General features: G+C 42.8%; 1 protein-coding gene across 6 annotated transcripts in view; it reads right to left on the minus strand.

Annotated features, from left to right (window-relative positions):
* Positions 1-25,872, minus strand: part of LDB2 (LIM domain binding 2) — a 233,241-nt gene that overhangs the window by 206,718 nt on the left and 651 nt on the right. The window contains exon 1 of one of the 6 annotated variants that reach the window (XM_081020135.1): positions 25,509-25,623. The exons of the other annotated variants lie outside the window; for them this stretch is intronic. Within the exon in view, the coding sequence (XP_080876261.1) occupies positions 25,509-25,583 (75 nt within the window). The 5' untranslated portion in view covers positions 25,584-25,623. Of the gene's footprint in view, positions 1-25,508; positions 25,624-25,872 lie in introns of those variants that run through there. 6 annotated transcript variants of the gene reach the window in all.

Raw genomic sequence — 25,872 nt, forward strand, 5'->3', positions numbered from 1 at the left:
ACATTTTTTGGTATGTCTCTGCCAATGATTCCAAGCAGGAAAGCTTCTAGGGGTTTTTTATGAATGTTAATTTAAAAATCTTTTTCTTTTCATTTCATCATAGATAAGATTCCAAAACCCTTTGATTTTCCTGCATGTCCACCACATGTGGTACATATTTCCTTCACTTTCCCCACATCGCCAGCATTTGTTCGAGACATTTTTATACATCTTTGAAAGCTTTGATGGAGTGAGATACAAGAGTTTTTAATGCAGTAGCTTGCACAGCGAAACAGGCAAGCAAAGGTTCTGTTTCAAAATGAGTTGTCCATTCAGCTACATGAATGGACCCCCACAGCAGAATCTTTGGCGATGCTTCGGAATGTAACTACACTTATTTCTCATGCATGCACATATATGGTTAGCATTGATAGAGTGCTTCATCGAGTGTTCACAGTCCTTCACATACATTTTTTCAATAATCTTAACAACTCAGCAACGTCGCTTAGAATTGTTATTCCTGTATTAGAGATTGCTGGGGGAGGGAGGGAGTGAAAGGAGGGCAGTGAAGAGGAGAGGCAGCAGACTCAAGCAAATTGCATATTATACGCATGTTTACCAAATCATGTTCCCGATCCAGCAAGCCTGTCCCTCAAATTTCCTCTTTCCCAAGGAAGTTCAAGAAAATGAAGGGGGAAACAACATACATTTAAACAAGAGACCAAGTGGAACAGAACACACATTTATTTATCTACCCACCCTTCCCTTCGTTGCCAAACTTAAATAGCTGAAGAGAGCAAATGACGAAAATTCTGAATTTAGTCCCACATGATGTCGTCAAACGGAAAAGGAAAAGATACACAGAGCGGGAAGAGAAGAAGGAAAAGCTCTGCAAGTTCAATGGAGGACTTATCAATCATCGGGCTGTGACTGTAGGCATATCCTGCCTCTGCGGGTATCTGCTTCTGTGAACCAAGGCCATAGACATCTAAACAGGAATTATATACAATGAAGATACAATATGGGAATTCTTTTCACACACAAAGAACTGCTTAAAGGTGAATAACGGGCATCTAAACCATAAACAAAGCAGGGACAGTTGAGGATTTCTTTAGAAATTTTATCCGAGGACCAAATTCAGACACGATGTTAAATGCATTAGATAGGGCACCAGGCAGGGAAGAAGAAGAAGAAGAAGAAGAAGAAGAAGAAGAAGAAGAAGAAGAAGAAGAAGAAGAGTAGAAAATGATAGTAGTAGTAGCAGTAGTAGAGGAAGATGATGAAGAATAAGGGAATGGTTCAACTAGATGACTTTTGCGCTCCCAACTCTACAATTCAATGGTTCTATTCTATGACTGGCCTCCCTTACAGTGCAGCTGTGGCAAAGTCAGACTTTACACCCACATATTAACAAAAGCTGTCAAGGTGGTTTACAATCCATTTAAAGGTAAAGATAAAGGGACCCCTGACCATTAGGTCCAGTTGCAGACAACTCTGGGGTTGCAGCGCTCATCTTGCTTTATTGGCCAAGGGAGCCGGTGTACAGCTTCTGGGTCATGTGGCCAGCATGACTAAGCCGCTTCTGGCGAACCAGAGCAGTGCACAGAAACGCCATTTACCTTCCCGCCGGAGCGGTACCTATTTATCTACTTGCACCTTGACGTGCTTTTGAACTGCTAGGTTGGCAGGAGCAGGGACCGAGCAACGGGAGCTCACTCTGTCGCAGGGATTCGAACCACCGACCTTCTGATTGGCAAGCCCTAGGCTCAGTGGTTTAGACCACAGCGCCACAATCTATTTAGAATGCACTAAAAGAAAAAAGAAAAGGCCAAGACTTGCTTGGTGCAAAGGTATCCCCCTTACTTATCAGGTATTCTAGCTGCCATTATGATGGCTTCATCCCTGGCCTGCTTCTCAATCTCTCTTAGCTGCTAGCTCTAGTGGCAGATGAAGGAGACACTAGGTAACAAAGGTGTCCTCACACACAAATACACTCACATGGCACCCAATGGTTCAGCAGCCACTGAATAATAGCTTTACATGAGGATTTTCACTAGGAGTGTGGGTTTAAAGGCTCTATGGGAGAGAGGCCTATGGCAACAGAGTCCTTAGCACATTTAGCACCACTCCCTCGCCCATCCGTTTCTTCTGAAAGAAAGGAAAACACTTGGAAATTAACATACTGGGGGGTTGTGCAACATCTGGCACAGTTTACCACATGCAGCGAGAAGGCAAGTTCATATTTCGGCTTTGGAATGAAATACGTTATAAAATTAGTACAAGCACAGGTTTAATTGATCCCAACCCCAAGATGGTCCTCCCGGGTATGTTTCCAGGTTGGACGGGTTCCATACGGATCTCATTGTATCACGTTTTGCTACAGCTTGCATCAAAGTTTTAATGTGTGTTTTAATCTTGTTTTTTTAAGTTGTATTTCAATCAACTTGTTTTTATTATTGGTTGTTAGCAGCCCTGAGCCCGGTCTTGGCTGGGGAGGGCGGGGTATAAATAAAAATTATTATTATTATTAATAATAATAATAATAACTTGGTAACACCCAGAGATTCCTGTGCCACAGATCAGCTTTCATGTAAAGAAGACAAAGTTCCAAAAACACTGATTCACTGTATTAGCACTGAGAGTGCTTCCGAAAGTATATAACAGCACTACTACTACTACTACTACTACTACTAATAATAATATTAATAATAATAATAATAATTATTATTATTATTATTATTATTATTATTTATACCCCGCCCATCTGGCTGGGTTTCCCCAGCCACTCTCGGCAGCTTCCAACAAAACACTAAAATACAATAACCTATTAAACATTAAAAGCTTCCCTAAACAGGGCTGCCTTCTGATGTCTTCTAAAAGTCTGGTAGTTATTTTTCTCTTTGACATCTGGTGGGAGGGCGTTCCACAGGGCGGGTGCCACTACCGAGAAGGCCCTCTGCCTGGTTCCCTGTAACTTGGCTTCTTGCAGCGAGGGAACCACCAGAAGGCCCTTGGCGCTGGACCTCAGTGTCCGGGCAGAACGGTGGGGGTGGAGACACTCCTTCAGGTATACTGGACCGAGGCCATTTAGGGCTTTAAAGATCAGCACCAACACTTTGAATTGTGCTCAGAAACGTACTGGGAGCCAGTGTAGGTCTTTCAAGACCGGTGTTATATGGTCTCTCTTTTTTTCTGGACATAATTATATATAACAAGATTCCTCTTTATGTGGTGTTTTACCACGGCAAGGAACTGTATGTGTGAACCAGTAGAGGACTCCAGAAAAAGAATGTGGTAATCCCCCTTTTCCTCATCAGCACTGTTTTGAATCCACCGTGATATATCCAGAGCCAGACAACTCTATTCTCCAGAATGTGAGGCCACACATGCACATGACTTGCAGGAATCGACAAGAACCTGTCCATATGAACACAAGTCCTTTTGCACTCTATTATGCAAATTTATGAGAATCTAGACTTGATGAATGCAGCACTATTTTCAAAAGTGGTTCTTTTTTGGCACAGTAGCATTTCCTAGCATAACCAGTGAATCTCATGCAAAAGCTTATACAGGAGATGGGCAGAGCCGTAGAATCCAGAATCGCTTCAGTGATTCAATCCATAACCATCCTCCTCCTGCTGCATCTCAAAGTGGCGGAGGTAGGGTGTTTGTGCGCACACTTCCTAGCAATTAGCTCAGTGTATTTTCCGCATTTGTGCTGAATGTTTCAGAGATTGGGGTGGGGGGGTGGGGGAACAGCTATGAGTCACTAGTGAGTAATACAACTTCTGCCATCAGGAATGTGTTTAGCTTTTATCACATTTTCCCCCTTAAGAATTAAGCAATTCAACAGATCGCTTAATAGCAGTATGCTCACAACCCAAATTTAAAGGTGCTTTAGATAAGAAAGATCTGATATGTGATTTACTATACAATGCTTAGCCATAGGCCTTAGTTGATGCACATTGCATGGTTATCATTATATGTAATGATAGAAAGGGGAGGGAAATTTCAAGGAAGCACCTTGAAAGAAACATAGAAAGGGCTTTTTCCACATTGATATTGATATTGTAATGAAGCATGCACAGACAGACATAAAAATGATGATGATGATGATGATGATGATGATGATTTATTTATACCCTGCCCATCTGAGTTTCCCCAGCCACTCTGGGCAGCTCCCAATCGAGTGTTAAAAACAATACAGCATTAAATATTAAAAACTTCCCTAAACAGGGCTGCCTTCAGATGTCTTTTAAAAATAGGATAGTTGCTTATTTCCTTGACATCTGATGGAAGGGCGTTCCACAGGGAAGGCGCCACTACCAAGAAGGCGTATGTATGCGTATTAACAAAATCAATATTAGAGACCATCTATTGTATTTACCACATCTATATTCCACTAATCTGGGCAGCAAACGCCAGCTTCAAGATTTTGAAGCCTCCAACAAAAGATCACCAGTAAAGTTTTTAACTAGGAATGTACTCTGTCCAGATAACCTGTGCAAGATGGTCAAGTTATGTGCCAAGTTCAACAATGCAGTCCAAGCTTCACATCAAATACAATACAGTTTTGGATGTTTGAGTACCGTTTTGGCATCCATTTTGTTTTCCAAGTGTGGTCAGTAACAATCCTAGTTAAGACTAGAAAGCAAAGCTTTCTTGGTTTATGGTCCAGCTTCTCAATGCACTTCTCTCTTGCGGATCTCAGGATCCTAACAAGTCTCCCATCCTGTATTCCAGAGCCACCACAGCTGTGGGATTATCCTTTTATCTTAACAACCTTGTGAAGTAAACTAGCCTGGGAGATCATGAAGGGGCTTGAGTTCCCACCGCATGGTGTTTCCTAGTCTGTTAAGTATAGGAAAGTTACCGTAAGCAGTGTTAATTTCATTGATCTATTGCAACATTTGTACTCTTCCTCTCCACTTAATGGCAACTAAATTATATGAAATTAAAAACTAACAGTATGACAATTTTTAAAACAAGACATGAGCAAAAATTGTAGCAAAAGTTACAATGTTTCAGAAATAAGTTATGAAGAGAGCAAATAAAGGCACAAACATGTCACAAATTTGTTTTACATTCATAAAACATACAGGTCAAGTTGTCATTTATGTTACAATTTAAAAACACCAGTCCACATGCATGTTGCCAGTATCCTCATTCTGTACATGCCAGCACATTGCATTTTGTTGTGTTACAAGTGTCTTCCATAACGTACACACTAGCATTTGCATTTGCTGGAAGAATTCTAACCTTCTGCTCTTTCTCCATGCTGTACAATTGTTTAGAAGTGTTTTAATATCCGTAAAACACAGCTTCTGTTCCTCAACACTCAGAGGCCAACAAGTAACCGCTGCTCATTAATACACAAATTCTCCTTTCCCCTATCCCAATGTCAGGTTTCCTTCGATTACACCGTATTTCTCACCAAGGATTGCTAATCGCCTACAAAACTATGTCAGCTTCTTGTTCACCTCCTCTCGTAAAATAAGCCTTCCTTCCCCAGTGTTTGTACAACATCAGAGCCTATGTGAAATTGCCTTGGCACAGACACCGGAGCTAGTATCAACCAGTCCATTTCTGACTTGGTCAGTACTGTAATTTTCAAACAGTGTTCTAAAGAATCCTGGGCTCCTCAGTGAAGGAGGAACTACATTTTGCACATAGTAATAATAATAATTGGACGCAGGTAGCGCTGTGGGTTAAACCACAGAGCCTAGGACTTGCTGATCGGAAGGTCGGCGGTTCGAATCCCCGTGACGGGGTGAGCTCCCGTTGCTCGGTCCCTGCTCCTGCCAACCTAGCAGTTCGAAAGCACGTCAAAGTGCAAGTAGATAAATGGGTACCACTCCGGCGGGAAGGTAAACAGCGTTTCCGTGCGCTGCTCTGGTTCGCCAGAAGCGGCTTAGTCTTGTGGCCAAATGTACGCCAGCTCCCTCGGCCAATAAAATGAGATAAGCGCTGCAACCCCAGAGTCGGCCACGACTGGACCTAATGGTCAGGGGTCCCTTTACCTTTAAATAATAATAATAATAATAATAATAATAATAATAATTTATTATTTATACCCCGCCCATCTGGCTGGGTTTCCCCAGCCACTCTGGGCGGCTTCCAACAAAACACTAAAATACAATAACCTATTAAACATTAAAAGCTTCCCTAAACAGGGTTGTCTTCAGATGTCTTCTAAAAGTCTGGTAGTTATTTTTCTCGGCGCTGGACCTCAGTGTCCGGGCAGAATGATGGAGGTGGAGACGCTCCTTCAGATATACTGGACCGAGTCCGTTTAGGGCATAGACACATGGAATGCAGCCTCTGTGAAGTTGTTTTAAATAATGATGATGATGATGATGATGATGATGATGACAAAGTAGCCCAAGGCTTTGTGAACGGTGGCAGACAGCTTACTTAACCCTTCCCCACAATCTGTTTCCCTACTCAAAACCTCCCAAACGACAACCCCACTGCCTTGATTTCAGATGCTTACTGAGGTGAAAACTCACCTGGGACCTTTCAAGAGGAAAGTGGTTTTGGAAGGTTGATTTTGAGTGGAAAAGCAGCTGTGGGGAAGGGGGCGGAACACCCTCTCCCTTCCATTTGCACCCCTGCTCAGAATAACAACCTCTTGAGGCTGCTTTTCATCAAAAATAGATAGCGGAAGTTTTGTTTGATGCATTTAAGTGTAATTGTGTGCAACGTAAGATTGGTAATAGTACTTCCCTGTAACACATAGCCATAGCATGTTTAGGACACTCCCTCTGTTTATGCGGAACAGCAAGGTCCAGAAAGCTTGGTCAGTGCTTTACAGGAACTGAGACGATACCCTAAAACCGCCAAGAATCCTTTGCAATATGCAGAGGTTTTGTGGCTAGGATACAGCAACTACTTAGCAGGTAAAGGGATGTGAAAAGGGTACAATTAGTGTAAAAACCTCGCAAACCGCCGGACTGAACCATGTACCCATTTCTCTTTTATAGGTATGCCATACGTATCCCCTACCCTGTTGAACCCCTCTAAGATGCAAAGGATAACTGCCATACCTTTTAGAGGCGCAATCATTAAAGGTCCCAATTCAAACTACTTACAGCTGGTTGATTGTCTACTTACTAGGAAGCCACAAAAGTTATGTCATAACCCCATCAAGCAGTGTAGTCTCCAGGTAGCTGAACCACAGCTGTATGGCAACATTCAGGCTTGGTTATGATGTTGGCAATTCCATCTCAATGAGTACCTCGGGTTAAGAACTTAATTTGTTCTGGAGGTCTGTTCTTAACCTGAAACTGTTCTTAACCTGAGGTACCACTTTAGCTAATGGGGCCTCCTGCTGCCGCTGCGCAATTTCTGTTCTCATCCTGAAGCAAAGTTCTTAACCCAAGGTACTACTTCTGGGTTAGCGGAGTCTGTAACCTGAAGCGTCAGTAACCTGAAGAATCTGTAACCTGAAGCGTCTGTAACCCGAGGTACCACTGTATTATTTTGGCAGAATGGTAGCTCAGTGCAAAGAACTCCAAATCATACTATTAGCAAAACTGCCACGTGACCATTTCTTTCAAGCTTATAACAGCCAGTGAATAGTTATAGTTTTAATACGTTTAAGAGAATTAATGTGAATGAATTAACACTAGCTGTCCTGCATACACATACACCCCTCTGGTAGAAGTAGCAACTCTGACATTTAGCTATGGTGTCCGAATTATGCTACTAATTCACATACGCACATCAATTTCTTTAGTTCAGCCCCTTTCTCTCCTATTGAGAGCAATGTGAAATGTGCCAATCAATGAATTAGCAATAGATTTGTAAGGTAAAAAAAATGGATTTGAAGTCAGAGCAATCTTCCAAAGTTTTATTTATCTGTATAAACGTAGAAGGACTTCCAAAACAATGTTCATTAAAACAGCCCCAAATGTCATATATGTAAAAGTGTAGCATTATTTGATCAGTTGATTAGTTCTGCAATTAAAAGCAATACAACTTTACACTGGGGTCATTTGATAGCTCGACAAAATTTATTTTAACCAAGACGGCAAGCTGCTTTCCACAAAACTGCTGTGTAATGGTTCTAGGGGTTGCAAACACCTGGCTGGGTTGCCTGAGTGAACCTTTCCTGTCCGGACAGCCACTCACCCGTGGCTGTCTCAATCGCTGGCAGAATCCGTCAGTGGGCGTTTCTTAAACTTCTTCCAGCAAAGAAGCTCTTTGACGCCTAGTCTCCTCCTACTCTCTCTGCGCGAAAGCCTTCTGCGCAAGGAGGGCATAGGCAGCGGAGGACTTCTACTCTCCCCGCTGGTCCCCGGCAAGGAGTCATGGGACCGCCTCGCCGCTTCCCCCATCTGCCCCCCTTCTCCACTGGTGCTACGCTGATTCTCTTCCCCAGAAGATGGGCTGCCTCTCCCACTCCCAGGACGCTCTCCGGAATCCCTCTGGATTTTGCTCTCTCCCTCCGGCACTGATGGCAGTTCCATGACATATACTTCTCTTATAAATGGTGTTGCTTCAGTGTTTATATTTTATATACTTCTCTTATAAATGGTGTTGCTTCAGTGTTTATATTTTAATTTGATTTAATTATTTGCAAGCCACACTGATAACTTGTGGAAGGGAGGGGGGCATTAGACCTATCAAAGGTTATCCTTGAAGCTCCCCCCCCCTTCATCATTTTGGGAGGAGGTTGCCTCCCCCATAATTGTGAAAATGTAAAATTCAACCATAAACTCCCTTTCAATAATATATTCAAAACTGATACTGCAACCATCAGCTTGTTTTTTTTTAAGTTTCCCTTATCTTACGTAAATTCATACATACTCCTAGGACTCTATTTTCTAAAATCTATTTTTAACTTCACAGAAAATTCCACAGTGTCTATTGCCTGATATATTGCAGAGACTGTGGGTCTGCCAAGTCACCAGCAACAAGCCGTAGATACTACCAGTCAAAGTCTGAACCCCAGTCTAAGCAGCTAGGCATTTAATTGAATTTTGCCTTTTCCCCTAGAAGCTAAGCACCAGGCTACTCTGGCTGATGCCTTAGAAATAAGCTGAAAAATGTCTGAGTGCCTGGATGCAGTGCTGAGAAAACTGAGGGAGAAAGGCAGCAGAGGGAGGGCAGACTATAAGACTGGCAAAAATGATCATTTGCCAATGCAAAATCAGCAACGTAGCCTTCCAAATCCCATTTGAACAACTGCACAGGCAGAGCTGGATGGAAAAATCCAGAGGAGCGTTTTGCCAATTCATTGATAGCACTGTTCATATTTTCTAAAGGAAAGGGAAGAGCTCCTTGAATTTTTCCTACAATGCTGCATTTAATGCCTGTTAGTTAAAATTAAGTTCTCAGGAAGATGTTGATGAACAGAATTCATTTCCTTTTATGACAGGGATCAACATGATCCAAAAGTTGTTAAAGGGTCTAGGATAACATTTACTAAATTTCAAGAGTGTGTTTATTTTTGCTCTCCTCTCCCCTGTCCTTTATCAGGTCTATTACCCTCCCTCCTTCACCTCCCAAATCTCTATCCAGGCACCCCCCAGTTAACACAGCCAATTCTATTTATTGCGTTTCCGCTTTACTAATTGCCCATGGCAAGGTACAAAGCACAGGGACACATGCAAATCAAAACAGCCAAACCTTAAAAACAGAACCAAAGCTCAATTTAAGATCAGCAGCTGCCACAAATTCGAAGTATTTCTAAAGGCTTAGCCAAACAGGCAGATCTTTTTCACCATTTCCCTAAAACTAGAGAAAGGAGGAGCGATGCAAGCATTGATAGGCATTCAAAAGCAGCAGTGCCACAATGAAGAATGCACTAATACCGGCTGGCACTCTAGAGCACGAGAGAGCCAAACTGGATGACTTTGTCAGCTCTGTATGTTTTGCCTGGTTCCGTGTTTAAATGGTTCCATATCTGCAGCTGTCTGCAGGATCCCCCCAGGAGAATTTTCACCAGGAACCTGGTTAGCAGCAGGGACATAGTACAATTCTTACCATGTTGGAAGGTGCTACAAATGATGATGTTTCAATGCTGGAAACTTTCATCTACTGCCACGGAATACACAAACATTGTGCGTAAAGGTAAAACTGTGTAACATGATGGTGGCCTCCAGGTAAGTGCCTAAAATCAGGTAAAGGTAAAGGGACCCCTGATCATTAGGTCCAGTCGTGGCTGACTCTGGGGTTGCGGCACTCATCTCACTTTTTTGGCCAAGGGAGCCGGCGTACAGCTTCCAGGTCATGTGGCCAGCATGACTAAGCCGCTTCTGGCGAACCAGAACAGCGCATGGAAACGCAGTTTACCTTCCCGCCGGAGTGGTACCTTTTGACATGCTTTTGAACTGCTAGGTTGGCAGGAGCAGGGACCGAGCAATGGGAGCTCACCCCGTCACGGGGATTCGTACCGCGACCTTCTGATCAGCAAGCCCTAGGCTCTGTGGCTTAACCCACAGCGCCACCCACGCTCCAATTAAAAATCAGGTGATATTTTGCTTTCTGCCTCCAGCATAGCACAGCCAGATGCAAAGAAAGCCAGGCTCCCTGTACCTTTGCCAGTTGTGGACAAGGAAATGCAATTTCAGGAGCAGCTTGGTAAGCAGGACTGAAAAAAGCCACACCTACTGAAATTCTCTACACAACTGTTGTGTCTGCTTCAACGTCTCCAGATCACAATGGGGGATGGGCAGCAGTGGCGTAGCGTGGGGGGTGCCAGGGGGGCCGGCCGCACCGGGCGCAACATGGGCGGGGGGCGCGCTCGCACTAGCAGCTCTCTGCCCCTACTAAAATCCACGGGTTAGGGAGCCCGCGCTCGCTCGGCTTGGCGAGGAGGTCGCGGAAGGGGGAGAGCGAAGCCTTCTGCCGCGGGCAAAAAAAGGAGAGGAAGCCGGGTGGGCGGGCGGGCGGGCTGGCTGGCGGGGGTCTGGCTGCGCCTGCTGCTGCCGGTGCAGGGCAAGGCAAGCAGAGCGAGGAGGAGAGAGAGGGGAAGGGGGGGAGCAGCTAGGAAACGCTGCGGTGTGGAGGAGGAATCAATTAAGGAGAGAAAGCGAAAAGCCTTGGAGAAAGGGAAAAAAGGAAAGAAAAGAGGCAGCTCCAGGAGAGCGCGGGGGAAAGAGAAGCCTCGCTGCTGCTGCTGCTTGGGAGAGTAAATTACTGTACTTGCCTTGCCCCGGGTTAGGGGGCGCAAATTATTTGCCTTGCCCCGGGTTAGGGGGCGCAAATTACTTGCCTTGCCCCGGGTGCTGATAACCCACGCTACGCCGCTGATGGGCAGCAGTCACACCGTTTTCAAGTGACAATTTCATACAGATAGGACGGTTGTTGCAGCAAGCTCTGGGCTTAGCTCAGTCTGCAGAACTTAGCTCAGTCTGCAGAACAAGAGACTCTTAATCTCAAGATTGTGGGTTTGAGCTCTACGGTGGGCAAAAGATTCCTGCTTTGCAGGGGGTTGAGCTGGATGACCCTCGTAGTCCCTTCCAACTCTACAATTCTATGGTTCTAAGTTCTACTGATATAAGACATGTACAGCTCTATATAGAGAACTTAGTGATCCCTCATAGGTTGGGTGTGGCTGCTACTCTTTATCCCTAGGGTCATTCCTCCCATCAAACAACTGTCATCAGCAACCTAGAGTTGCCACATTTCACTTTGAAAGCTCTGCGCAAGGGCAACGGTTCTCAAACTCCCCATCTTCATAGAACGCTTTCTACAACGAACCCCTGAGCAACTGCTACAGAATCCCTGCAACATTGCAGAGAATTGCAAGGCAAATTCGAAAGTGCAAACCCCGTTGAAATGGGGCACCTCTACAACCTCACTGTCACCTTCCACAAACTGTGTGTGCACCTTAGGATGCGCATATTGCAAGGGGGAAGTAACAGGGGGAATTGTGCAAAATTTATCTATTTATTTTAGCTATCGAATATTTCAATAGTGCAACCTGTCGGCTAGCAAGTCGATGGTGCATGAGGCTTTTGCATGCAGTTAAATGCTTGCTTTGGTCTGGAAGTAGGTCTAAGGGGCTATTTAGCAATGCAGGTTTGTTGTATACATTATGTTACCAGTTTCGACCCAACCTAATACTTCTGGGCAGCACAAGCGAGCCTGACTTGCAGCTTTCCCTGCGAGCTCTCACAGCAGGGGTGCTATAAGTCTCTCTTTTCCAGCAGCTGCCCCTTCGAACCTGCAATCTGGGGACAATGAGCTCTGTTTGCCTTGGAATTTCCCTTAGCAAGGGCTTTCCTTTTAAAACGTTTCACACTATGTCCGAGTTAGTTTGCCGCTGCCTTTTGGGGATTGGAGGGAGGGGCCACATTCTTCATCAATATCTTTGGGCAGCTCTCTCTTTCAGTTCTGCATTTAAAAATAGCTTCTCAATGTGGAAGAGATGAGCTGGTGCTTTATACGGAGAGAATCTCAATCTTTCTCTCCCTCTCTCACAAGTCTTTCTCTCTCTCTCTCTCTCTTTGTGTATTGCAGAATGGACTATTGCAATGCGCTCTACCTTTGAAAGTAGACTCGGAAATTGCAACTAATCCAGAATGCGGCAGCTAGACTGGTGACTGGGAGCAGCTGACTGGGACCATATAACACCGGTCCTAAAGGATCGAGACTGGCTCCAAGCACAATTCAAAGTGCTGGCACTGACTTTTAAAGCCCTAAACGGCCTCGGCCCTGTATACCTGAAGGAACGTCTCCACCCCCATCGTTCAGCCCGGACACTGAGGTCCAGCTCCGCAGGTCTTCTGGCAGTTCCCTCACTGCAAGAAGTGAAGATGCAGAGAACCAGGCAGAGGGCCTTCTCGGTAGTGGCGCCTGCCCTGTGGAACGCCCTCCCATCAGATGTCAAGGAAATAAACAGCTATATAACTTTTAGTAGACATCTGAAGGCAGCCCTGTATCATGAGGTTTTTAATGCTTGATGTTTTGTTATGTTTTTATATGTGTTGGAAGCCACCCAGAGTGGCTGGGGAAACCCAGCCAGATGGGCGGGGTATTATTATTACAGTGGTACCTCTGGTTGCGAACAGGATCCGTTCCGGAGCCCCGTTCGCAACCCGAGCAGAACGCAACCCGCGTCTGCGCGTGCGCGGGTCATGATTTGCCGCTTCTGCACATGATGTCATTTTGAGCGTCTGCGCATGCGCGAGCAGCAGAACCCGGAAGTAACCCTTTCCGGTACTTCTGGGTCGCCACGGGACGCAACCTGAAAAGATTTAATCTGAAGCGTCTTTAACCTGAGGTATGATTGTATTATTATTATTATTATCCAGCAACTCTGTTCTAGTCACCCTTCCTACCTACCTGGTAGTTTTTTGCCCACTTGGCCAATGAACAGTCCATGCCACTGAATTATTATGGGGCAGCTTTCGGGTGTTTTGCCCCCTCAGAATCTTTCCATTCACTAAAATTTTTGTGTTGATATTTGGCTGTTGTGTGCACGGGTGCAGTTTTGGCTCCCAAAGCTCTGCACGCTCAGGAAGAATCTCACTGGGATTAGCATATATGATCAATAAATTAACCAATTCACTGGACCTAAAAGGGGGAGGGAGAGAAAATATTCTATTCCCTAATCTACTCATTTAATGTCCTCTTGCTACGCTACTTAGCAATTATAAAAATACACTGGGGGGAGGACAAACAAAAGCCCACTTGCTGGCTTCTGAGGTGCCAAGTATATTCAAGCAAAAATCTAATTCAGAATAATTAGCATACTTGATAGATTTCAATTCTTTCTTCTCACAGAACAGCCACTGATGGATTCCTCCTGTGACTTTATGAATAATTCCCCTCCCTCGCCGCTAGTCCTTGTTTAATCTCTGTATTTTTGCCAGTTGCCTGCTGTAAGAATTTTGATACCTTTTATTCGAAATGCAAGGAATGGTTAGCAGAATGTCAAACTTCTGGCTGAAACTGAAGTTCCTGTATTGTGGCAGTCACCAAACTGGTGACCCTTTGGGGGTCCAAAACTGCTGGAAAGAAACCGATAGTGAAGGTTGCCGTACTGGGTAAACACACTACAGTGGTACCTCGCAAGACGAATGCCTCGCAAGACAAAAAACTCGCTAGACGAAAGGGTTTTTGGTTTTTTGAGCTGCTTCGCAAGACGAATTTCCCTATGGGCTTGCTTCGCAAGACGAAAACGTCTTGCAAGTTTGTTTCCTTTTTCTTAACACCGTTAATACAGTTGCGACTTGACTTCGAGGAGCAACTCATAGAACGCGGTGTGGTAGCCTTTTTTGAGGTTTTTAAAGACTTTGGTGATTTTTGAAGCTTTTCCAAAACTTTCCCGACACCGTGCTTCGCAAGACGAAAAAAACCGCAAGACGACAAAACTCGCAGAACGAATTAATTTCGTCTTGCGAGGCACCACTGTATAGTGTGTTGGGATAAATTCAGAAGACCAGCAACAACCTTGCAGTAGCAGCCATACAAAACTGAGGGCCCACTTGCAGCAAAGAGAGAATTTCATGTCACTGTTGAGATTCTTGATTACTGCAAATGGATCTATTATCATTTCCTACAATGTTGCCTGACAGAGATCAGGGATTTCACAGCAGCATGTTGATAGTCTGAGATTACAGGAAATCTCTCTCCAGTCCTTGGAATCCAATACCTATCGGATTTAGCATGGCTAACTAGAGGTGGCAAAGTTTGGTGCCAGTCTTCCATCAGGTATGAGTTGGCAGAAGAATCCTTGGAGGGTTGATGGTCTTGTAGTAAGGTAAAAGCTTACTAGGAAATGATATACATTTAATTGAGAAAGGTGTTTAAAATAACGTTTGTAAAAAAATCATTAAAAAAAATCCAGAAGCTTTCCTTTTGGGAATTATAGGAATAGAACTACTCAAACTGTACAGAAATTTATTCATGTATGTGACTACAGTGGCAAGAATGCTACTTGCCCAAATATTGAAAAGAAGAAGAAGTCCCAGTGAAAGAAGAATGGATACAACAAGTTATGGAATATGCAGAAATGGCGAAACTTACCGGAAAAATAAGATAACAAACTTTTTATAAAAGAATGGAGATGGTTTATTGAATATTTACAAATAAACTGTAAACAGATAAGAGCACTGGCAGGCTCATTGTAACAACCTGCAGTTTTATAAGAGTATATATTTAAAGTAGATGAAAAAATGAGTAAATTAAGTTAATTTGGAACATGCAGAAAATATAAAAATAAATAAATTAAGGAACTGCAGAAAGAGGGGAGAGGAAGTCAAGTTTTGAAATGTTAAAATGACTGTAAAGTTATTGAAATGTATAAAACTGAAAATCATAAATAAATAAAAAATTGGATCCTTGGGGCATCTTTGGGAGACTAAGGAAGGATCAGTGGCTGTGGAGTCTGCTTAAGGGAGTATATTTGTGCTCTGTTTATACATTTCTACAGGGGGAAAAAATTAGAAATAAATGATAAGATCCCAACATGCTATCTTCCAAAGAAAATGAAAACATATAATACTCCACAATGTGAAATGGGAGGATTTAAAGAAACCTATAGCATTGTTATCAATGCAAGACAAACTCTGTTAAGCAAAAAATCTGTCTTTTGCCTACACACCTACCTTTCTTTCTTTTTCTTTTTCTTTCTTTCTTTCTTCCTTTCTTTCTTTCTTTCTCTCTCTCTCTCTCTCTCTCTCTCTCTTTCTTTCTTTCTTTCTTTCTTTCTTTTGTATACTAGCCTTCATCCGCAGATCTCAGGGCAGTTCACAACATAACTCTTATTGAATCGTTCATAACGGTGTCCATCCACTGTGTAGAATCACTACAACTGGGCCAAACATAGGGGGAATAACCACATAATCCACATGTGGCTATCTTACCACTAGCAAGTACATTTTTTGCTCTGGTGAAAGCACTAAATAAATAAATTTGACTTAGATTTTAACACTTGCTGGATCCAGGGATTAGAGAGGTTTGGGACCCACAAAATCATAACAATATTGTGTATCTGGAGCTGCACTCAGAACTAGAATCCTCCACCTGTACAGGATCCATTCTCTCCATTCCGTGTTATACTATATATTTTTACCATATGTATATAGCCAGGCTAAACCACTTATTACGTGAACAAGAACAAATAGGTGATTGTGTTACCACATTCCATCCAACAAACACAGCAGCAACGAATGACCACTCTAGAGAAAATATTGCACCTTTCTATGTAACAATATGCTATTCCAGCCTTAATATTGCCATACATGAAGATGCCTTAGTTTCACAATGACGGAATCAGAACACAGAATAAATCTGTAGAATAAAAGGCAAACATAAACTTGGGGTACTTTTCATCTTAAAAACTAAGCCATAGCAGCTCTTAAAAAAATACTAATACTGCTATCACAGTTGAATTGTAATTTTAAATCATAAATTCCTTCCAATTCCGTAACATGTTCTAGCTGCTAAATTAGCAAATGACGCCATTAAGTAAAAGTATTGGATGTTCCCACAGTCTGCTGTGACACATCCTGGGATCTTTACATGAAAGGTGTATACAAATTTAATTCATTGATTAATTATACTAATAATAATCCCCCCGTTCTGCTGTGTGGTGAGGCTACCTTCTGCAACATTCAGTCTGAATACTAACAGAAAGCAAAGCTCTGCTGTTGCTTCAACAACAGTCAGACTTAGACCAAGGACTCAAACTACATTGGCAAAGAAAAAGCACTTTGCCGTATTTTTTGCTGTATAAGATGCACTTTTTCCCTCCTAAAGAGTAAGGGGAAATGTGTGTGCGTCTTATGGAGCGAATGCAGGCTGCACAGCTATCCCAGAAGCCAGAACAGAGAGAGGGAGCGCTGTGCAGCCCTGTGGAGGCTTCACATGGCTAAGCCAGATCCTGCTTGCTGTCCTGGCTTCTGGCTTAGCCGCACGCAGCCTCTTCCGGGCAGGGGGAGCCTTCATCCCGCTGCCCGGGAGAGGCTTCGCGCGGCAATCCCAGAAGCCAGATCCCTCTTGCTGTTCTGGCTTCTGGGATTCAGAATATATTTTTTTCTTGTTTTACTCCTCCAAAAACTAGGTGCGTCTTATGGTCTGGTGCTGGTGCGTCTTATAGAGCGAAAAATACGGTATATGTCTTATAACACTGTGACACCAGGTGGCGCTGGGAAGTCCCCTCTTTCCCCACATGATTTCCCTTAATGAAATTTAGAACGTGTTTTCCTGAAACGCTTTATTGATGGGTGTAGATCCAGCCCAATCCCTATATAAGAGCAGCAGTTGCGTTCCAAAAGTCTGCCTTCACTTGCAAGGGCCCCAGCACACCACTTCAGCCATCGCATAATCCTACACAACAGGGAAGACTGGCCACACTGAAGCTTCTGAAATGGGTTCTTCTGAGTCCTAGGGTAGCAGTGCTCACACTATGGAGTGTATTCTGACAACAATAAAATTTATTTTTACACAGGCAAGCAGGTTGTGTGCACAAACTGATCACACACATTTGCTGCACAAAAAGAAACCCAGCTGTGTGGACTAACTTCTAAAGCCTTGGAAGAAAAGATCTGAGAAATCCCATCCCTAGAATCCGCCTAGTGTTCGTACAATGAGGGATAAGCCTAGGCAATTCAAAGATTGTGTGCTTTATCTTATACAAGGTACTACTGTCAGGAAAGGCAAATTCAAAGGGGAGGCAAGTTCAAAAAGTTGCAGAAATGCAAACATACTGCAATGAAACGTGCTGGAATTGGAAAGGCAAGTGTGGTGTTATTACTGTTAGCTTCTGAATTACTCCAGAAACAAGCATGATTAGAATGTAGAGGTAAAAAAGAAAACCCAGATTCCACTACCTTTCAGTCTATATAACATACTTATACCGCTACGATTCATTTTTTTTTTTTAAATCTCTGAATGTGTTAGGAAAGAATTTACGAACATTTCAAATTGCTCATTTTCAGTTTGGAGAGAAATCTGATTCTTGTTAGAGTGGCCCAACTGAGATAAATAAACTCCATTGATTAAACGTATAAAATACGGTAATGTTGAAAATACAAGTCCAGAATTGCTAGGGAGGAAAGTCCTACAATCCTGAGTGAAATAAACAAAACAATGTCACCGCCTTGACCAAATTAAGAATGTTTCGTTCACCACAAGCTTATTACTGCAGGTTAGAGGGTGAAAGAGGAGAGCGCAAAATATGGTCTGAAGCTCAACATCAAAAAAACTAAGATCATGGCCACTGGTCCCACCACTTCCTGGCAAATAGAAGGGGAAGAAATGGAGTGAGTGAGATATTTTACTTTCTTGGGCTCCATGATCACTGCAGATGGTGATAGCAGTCACGAAATCAAAAGACGCCTGCTTCTTGGGAGAAAAGCAATGACAAACCTAGACAGCTTCTTAAAAAGCAGAGACATCACCTTGCCAACAAAGGTCCGTATAGTTAAAGCTATGGTTTTCCCAGTAGTGATGTATGGAAGTGAGAGCCGTAAAGTAGGCTGATCGCCCCTGCTGTGCCCACAGAAGGATTGGTCCGTATAGTTAAAGGTCCATATAGTTAAAGCTATGGTTTTCCCAGTAGTGATGTATGGAAGTGAGAGCTGGACCATAAAGAAGGCTGATCGCCGAAGAATAGATGCTTTTGAATTATGGTGCTGGAGGAGACTCTTGAGAGTCCCATGGACTGCAAGAAGGTCAAACCTATCTATTCTGAAGGAAATCAGCCCTGAGTGCTCACTGGAAGGGCAGATCCTGAAGCTGAGGCTCCAATACTTTGGCCACCTCATGAGAAGAGAAGACTCCCTGGAAAAGACCCTGATGTTGGGGCACAAGGAGAAGAGGACAACAGAGGACGAGATGGTTGGACAGTGTTCTTGAAGCTACCAACATGAGTTTGACCAAACTGTGGGAGGCAGTGGAAGACAGGAGTGCCTGGCGTGCTCTGGTCCATGGGGTCACGAAGAGTCGGACACGACTAAACAACTAAACAACAACAACAAATCCTATTGGAAAGACAGCTGTAAAAGATGCTGACCAAACAAGGAGAAACAAAAAATATGGACTGCCAAGATTACACACACACAACTCAGTCAGATTTTTCATGAGCAACAGCAAACTGGTCAGCCCTTCAAATGTGGACAAAGTGCAGGACCAATGGCATGGCTCAGTATAAGGGAGATTCCTAAATTAAAGCACTTGTGCGGTCGGACATAAGATCGCCAGGTTGATGGACTTTATGGAATTGACGGAAAGGACTGGCAGAATCCGAAACCTGGGAGAGGAGATGGTGGAAGAAGATTGGAAAATTTAAAGTTTATATATAGACTTATGGTAAAACTAATGAGTGATAGAAAAATGGTGGAATGATTTTTTTTTCTTATTTTTTATGGGCTTAACAGAAATGTTATAAGGAGTTAAGTACATATAAGTATCTTAGTTTTAATAGAAAATAAGGTTAAAAAAATACGTTATTTACAATATCACAGAAAATGGAGAAAGATGGAAAGGATTTGCTGAAACAATTTATAGAAGTGGAACACAAAAAGGGAGGTGTGAGGAGGTCAAGGAAACAAGGGAATGAAAAATAGAGTATAGAAAAGAGACAATGTATGTTTTTAAATTGTTTTTGTTTTGTTCTATTCAGGGTTAAGGATAGGGAGTGGGGTTTGTTTAGCCTAGTTTAATGTGTTTAGTTTTGAGTTTAGGTTGTGTTTTGTATTGTTTATATATTGTATTGTATTGTTTTTTCTTTTTGTTTTTCTCCTTTGTTTTTTTTTTTTTGGTTTTGTTTTTCTTTCTTGCTTGCTTTTTTCTCTTTTTTTGCAATCTATAAAAGTAATAAATATTATTTAAAAAAATAATAATAAAGCACTTGTGCGGGGGGGGGGGTTAGTTCAGGGGAAACGTTACTAATGGGTTTATAAAATTTGGAACAGTGGATAGCGACCCCTCTATCCCAAACTTAACTATAGCAGGAGGAAACACGTGAGCCTGTCTAGTATTTAGCAGCTCATCTGGTAACTGCTGACATGCAAGTGAAGAGGAAGAATCCTGTACCAGGTCGGTAGAAGCATTTATGTTTTTATCAGTGGCTACCGCCTGTGTTTCCATGTGACTGCTGGGGAGAGAAGGTTCTCTTCCTTCCAGTGTGGAAAGGCAAGCTAGCCGGCTTTTAAGCAGCCTAGTAAAACAACTGCAGGCTGGCCGTTCTTGCGAGCTTATTCACCTTATTCACAATACAAGAAGAATGAATCTTAGACATGCAAGGCCATACTTTTGCTTTACATCCGATTGCCCATTGGTCTGTCTGATCCACCAGAGTCTTCTTATGCTTGCATAGTCTTAAGATGTGAGTGTACCATTCCAAAAATCAGCCCTTCACTCTCTCTCTCTCTCTCTCTCTCTCTCTCACACACACACACACACACCTGGATTGGAAAATTAACATTCTCATTTGTTGATCTATGTTAGCCATTTATTTGCTATTCTTCCGTATGGAATAATTCTTGATATACCGTATTTTTCCGTGTATAAGACTAGGATTTTCCCCTAAAAAATAATGTCAAAAATTAGGGGGTGTCTTATATGTGGGGCCACCTCCCCCCATTTTCTTAAATCTAAGTCCCCCAAAATAGGGGGCATCTTATACATGGGGGTGTCTTATAGACGGAAAAATACGGTAACTTGAACATAAAATCTAATGACAACAAAACAACGTGAAAGCAAAACGGTGGATTGAAGCCAGAGGATGCTGTTTTTATGCCAGATCAGACCATCTAGTGTAGTGGCAGCAGATCTCCAATATTTCAGATGGGATTACTCCCAGCCTTACTTTGAGATGCAAGAGACTGAACCCTGGATTTTTCGAATGCAAAGCATGCGGTCTACCCTTTCCCCACAGGCTTGTCACATTCAAATTGTCAAATGAGCAACCCTGTGGAGAGCATTCCACAGATGTGGTGCTATCACACAGAAGATGCTCTCCTGGTCGCCACCCACCTCCCTCCAGCGGCAAGGATGGCCAGAGGAGAGCTGCAAAGATCGCATTAGTGCACAAGTGGTCCCATAATTGGTAGCAAGTTCGGCATTTCCTCTATCAAGGTCCAACTTCCTGTTAGTACAACCTGCAAGTCTCCTGTGAAGCCTGGATAGCAGACCTTTGTAAACCTCGGAAGGACCTCGGAAGTCGAACGGAATCCGTTCCACAAGTCCAAACATTCGGGAACCAAGGCACGGCTTCTGATTGGCTGCAGGAAGCTCCTACAGCCAATCAGAAGCCACGGAAGCCCCGTTGGTTGTTCGGGTTCCAAAGAACGTTCACAAACCGGAACACTCACTTCCGGGTTTGGGAGCCAAAACGTTCGAGTCACAAGGCGTTCGTCAACCAAGGTATGACTGTATAGGTAAAATATTTATTCTTCTTCAATTTATATTAAATACAGGCAAGTCCCAACTCACATGCATTCGAGTCACGAACAACTGTGCACTCATGAGCAGTTTTCAGCGCCGAAAGGGGGAGGGGTGCAACGGGCTGACACGCACAGCAGTCGGGAACAGAGTGTCTACATAAACAGGGATTCCTCTGTACCAGGGTAGGCAACCTAAGGCCTGTGGGCCAGATGTTGCCCAATCGCCTTCTCAATCCGGCCCGCGGACAGTCTAGGAATCAGCGTGTTTTTCCATGAGTAGAATGTGTGCTTTTATTTAAAATGCATCTCCGGGTTATCTGTGGGGCATAGGAATTCATTCATTCCCCCCCCCCCAAATGTAGTCTGGCCCACCACATGGCCTGAGGGATGGTGGACCGGCCCATGGCTGAAAAAGGTTGCTGACCCCTGCTACAGTATACCTGAAACTTATGTGCATTTAACTTGCGCACATTCAGTTTTATGTGCTTATTATAAAAAATAAAAATTAAGGAGGCAGAAATGGGGCTGGTGTCGGGGGGGGGGGAGAATTTGCCAGTCCCACCCACCACTGCACCCAATGTGTTTTGACTATACATGATTTGGGCTTTAGGCATGATTCCCAGAACATAACCCTCGCACACATTGTGGGCTTACTGCAATGTCAATGTCCAAATTGTTTAGCTAAATTAATCGCAAAGATTAAAAACACAAATACTTCATTTGCTGTATTCCACATCCCCCCCCCCGGGGGGGGGGGAATACCCACCAAAAAAACCCTAAATCTAAAACATTGGGGAGGAAATATAAACTTTATCTCCTTTCTAAGTCCTTTGGCTGAAGCCAGTCCAGTTGATTCCAGCTGACCTTATTTTCAGGTGTTTTGTCAAACTTTGTAGGACAGGTTTCCAGAATTCTACGCTCAACGTTACAAATGGTAAGTCTTAGTGCTACAAAACACACTTTGGTGTGGAGGAATCCTTGATGACAATGAAGAGCAGAGGCACTACTTGTCTGGGGTCAAGGCATGAATAAATGGGCCCTCGTGAACTTTCCCTGCTTCTGCCACAAGAGTGCCATACTTAGCTAAAACAGATCGCTAAAACTTCTTTCTTAATCACAATTCTTTACTTCTATACAGCATTCAAAGCACTTCACAAATGCCATCTTTTTTCCTTGTAACAAACCTATAAAGCTCAGTTGGTTAGCTCACTGGTAACACCAAGGTTGCAGGTTTGATCCCCATAAGGGACAGCTGCATATTCCTGCATTGCAGGGGGGGGACTAGATGATCCTCAGGGTCCCTTCCAACTCAATGGTTCTATAATTCTAATGACATCAGTTATTATCCACATGTAGCAGTGGAGCTGGTGGGATGGGAACATCAAGGCTGAGAGAATAATGGCCTGCTAAAGATCATCTTGTAAGTACTTAGCAGAGACAGGCTTCAACCTGGCGATTCTCCAGTTCCACACCTCAGGCATAAAGCTAAACCAGTTCTTGACCCTGCAGTTAATATTTTAGAATTGCTCATCACCATGACAAACTGTTGCAGAAGCTCTTCACATTTTTCATTTTTAGGAGTATACGTTTTAAGAGCATATACCGTATTTTCCCGTGTATAAGACTAGGTTTTCCCCCTAAAAAATAATGTCAAAAATTAGGGGGCATCTTATACATGGGTCTATCTCTCCCCATTTTCTTAAATCGGAGTCCCCAAAAATAAGGGGTGTCTTATACATGGGGGGTGTCTTATAGATGGAAAAATATGGGCATGTGTGTGTGTATAAATGTAAATATAAATATTCTTAGATATACACCTAAGTAATATTCCAAACAGAATGTGTTATTTTCCAGAACTGAAATTGGCTACAGCTCACTCCTGAGTGACTATTCTGTGGCAAACCTGGGTTTGTTGCCCCTATCAAGAGAAGATGTCATGATCTGAATGTACGTCCTATAGAGCGAAAAATACGGTATATGGCAGTCCAGAAATCAGGAACAGGGTACATACCATGGGGGAATAAGTTTATGACCATTGTTTAGCACATCAGTTAGGTGGCAAGCCGTGCTGGCACACAGTTTAAGGAAAAGTATGAAGTATCATTGGCCAGATTTCGTTCCACGTTATTTGCCAGTAAAGTAAAAAGACACAGGGGTTCAGAAAGCTTTGTTTCCAGAAGTATGCATGCTGGCTTTTGCTATTTGATATTTGATAAAGACACTTTATCATTATTTAACATAAAAACCAGCATAAAAACCAGGGTGGAGGCTGAATTTCAGCCAGGGTTCTGTCAGTCTTTCAAAATAGGCTCATAGATTTCTGAGAAATTCACCAAAGTTAAATCCCAGGGGAGAATTCCCATTACAAAATGAATGTGCAGATACTCATTTTTAAAAGACAAACATTTATCTTGCCATACAAAATACAATGAGTTCTCTAACTGAATTTACTGCTGACATCAGATCAGATACTGATAAAAACTCCTGTATTTTATTTACTAGGCACTGTACCCTGAATTCTTTAGCATGGAAGAAACAGCTGCTGAGTGTATCTTAAAGAGTCACTACTAGATGCAAAATTTAAATGACTCTCCAGAATGTTTTCATTGCATCCACACATTTAAAATAGGATTGTAATATGAAGTTGCTTCAACAGAACAGACGTGAGTCCACTTCTGTTGGGCAGTATCTCCTAAGTTCTTCAATTTAACCAATATGATCTTGAATATACATTTATTGGGGGGCAGGGAATGTCATGTCGGGTTTTTTCTTTGTTTCTTTATAGTTGCATGCACATGGAAAGTGATGTAGTGGTAAACCTCAACTCCCACAAAGAGGAAGGGCAAAGTTTAAGAAGTCTGTGAAAGTCAGAATAAACTATCATCATCCCCTAAATACAAAGTGACACACCTGTGGACACAGTAAACAAATTAAGCCAGCCACTGTCTTAGTTTGAATCAATTCTCATGAATCAAATTACAGGGAAATGTCTTCCTACAAGTCCTACAACAACAACAACAACATTCACCCAGCATAAGAAAGGGTAGGTCTACTCAAGCAAACTTGCTACAATCATGGAAAACTGCAGCAGCCAAAATTGATCTTAATTTCCATAATTAAACTATAGTTTAAGAAGCCAAGAGGTGGAGTGGAGAGTCTGCTATCCTGTGCGTAACACCCCGGAGAAATTTCAAAACTACTTTTGCTCCCCTTGAAATTTGTCAGAGGGACTGCCCCGAAATCACATCAGAATTTAACTTCAGGAAAAATTGAGAGGCAATTCATAAAAATTCAAGGAACACTGACAAACAACATCCTAAAGCAAGTCACCTTCTTAAAGCATTCATTCTTGCAAGCTTCCAGCAACCTAATAACTATTAACTAGACTGCAGGAGCAACAACCAGAGTCAAAACGGAAAACACAACCTCAGTTTAAAACATAAAGGGCAGGAGCAGGGTGATCCAAACAGTAATGTTATTAGTGCCTGGAACTCAATTGCTGCCTACCAATTCACCAATCATAAAGCAGGTTACATCTTGTTACCTGGATCCCATACATTCAGTCTATAGCTGCAGTGAATAATTAAGAAGTATGCTTCTTTTACAACAACGTTGGGATCCCTTGAAAAGTTATGCTATTATAACCACCAGCCGAACTCACAAAATACGCCAAAATTATTCAGTAACATTGTCGACGGTTTCACTTCCAAAAGTCTGAGTTCTCTGAAGTGTTCTGTTCCCCAGCTGAGCCCATTCAAAGAAACCACTTGAGGAAAACAAAAAGTAACTGTGCATAGTTGAAGGCACACAGGGAAGAAATGAAGCCCTCCTGCTAGATTTATCACCCCACACATTCTTCATGTAAGAACACCCCGGAATTATGACTTCTTTGAATCATTTGATTAAGAGACGCAGCTTTAGCTTTAGATGAAAGACAAACCTAATGTTTCTATTCTTCTTTTCAGTGAAGAGATTCTCTGCTCAGCTATGCATCACTCAAGTCAAACATACATACAGGCGCGCACACAAACACTCATGTTGTGGTACAAAACCAGCAGATTCTACATTACAAAGCAAGACAAACACGGGATGCAGCTTCTGTTATCCTTTGTGGGGTTAAATGCCGGACTGTTTATTCCTCCCGTTAACAGAATAATAGAAACCTCATTCATTCATACACACCCTCCAACATTTCTCCAATGAAAATAGGGATGTCCCATTCCCTAGTGATAATTTTACTCTTTGTACCCCACACATCTTACTGAGTTGCCCCAGCCACTCTGGGCGGCTTCCAACACATATAAATACATAATAAAACATTTCTTTAAAAAATCTTCCCTGTACAGGACTTCCTTCAGATGGCTCCCTACCCTCCAACATTTCTCCAGTGAAAACAGGGACATCCTAAGGAAAAGCAAGACATTCCTGGATCAAATCAGAAACCAGGACAGCTTCTCTAAATCAGGGGCGTCCTTGGAAAATAGAGACACATTGAAGGGTCTGTGTGTATCTGCCATCAGCATAAGGCAATAAGTTTGTCCAACTC

The sequence above is a fragment of the Podarcis pityusensis genome (genome assembly GCF_964106645.2).
Source record: "Podarcis pityusensis genome assembly, chromosome: 9".
NCBI lineage: Eukaryota > Metazoa > Chordata > Lepidosauria > Squamata > Lacertidae > Podarcis > Podarcis pityusensis.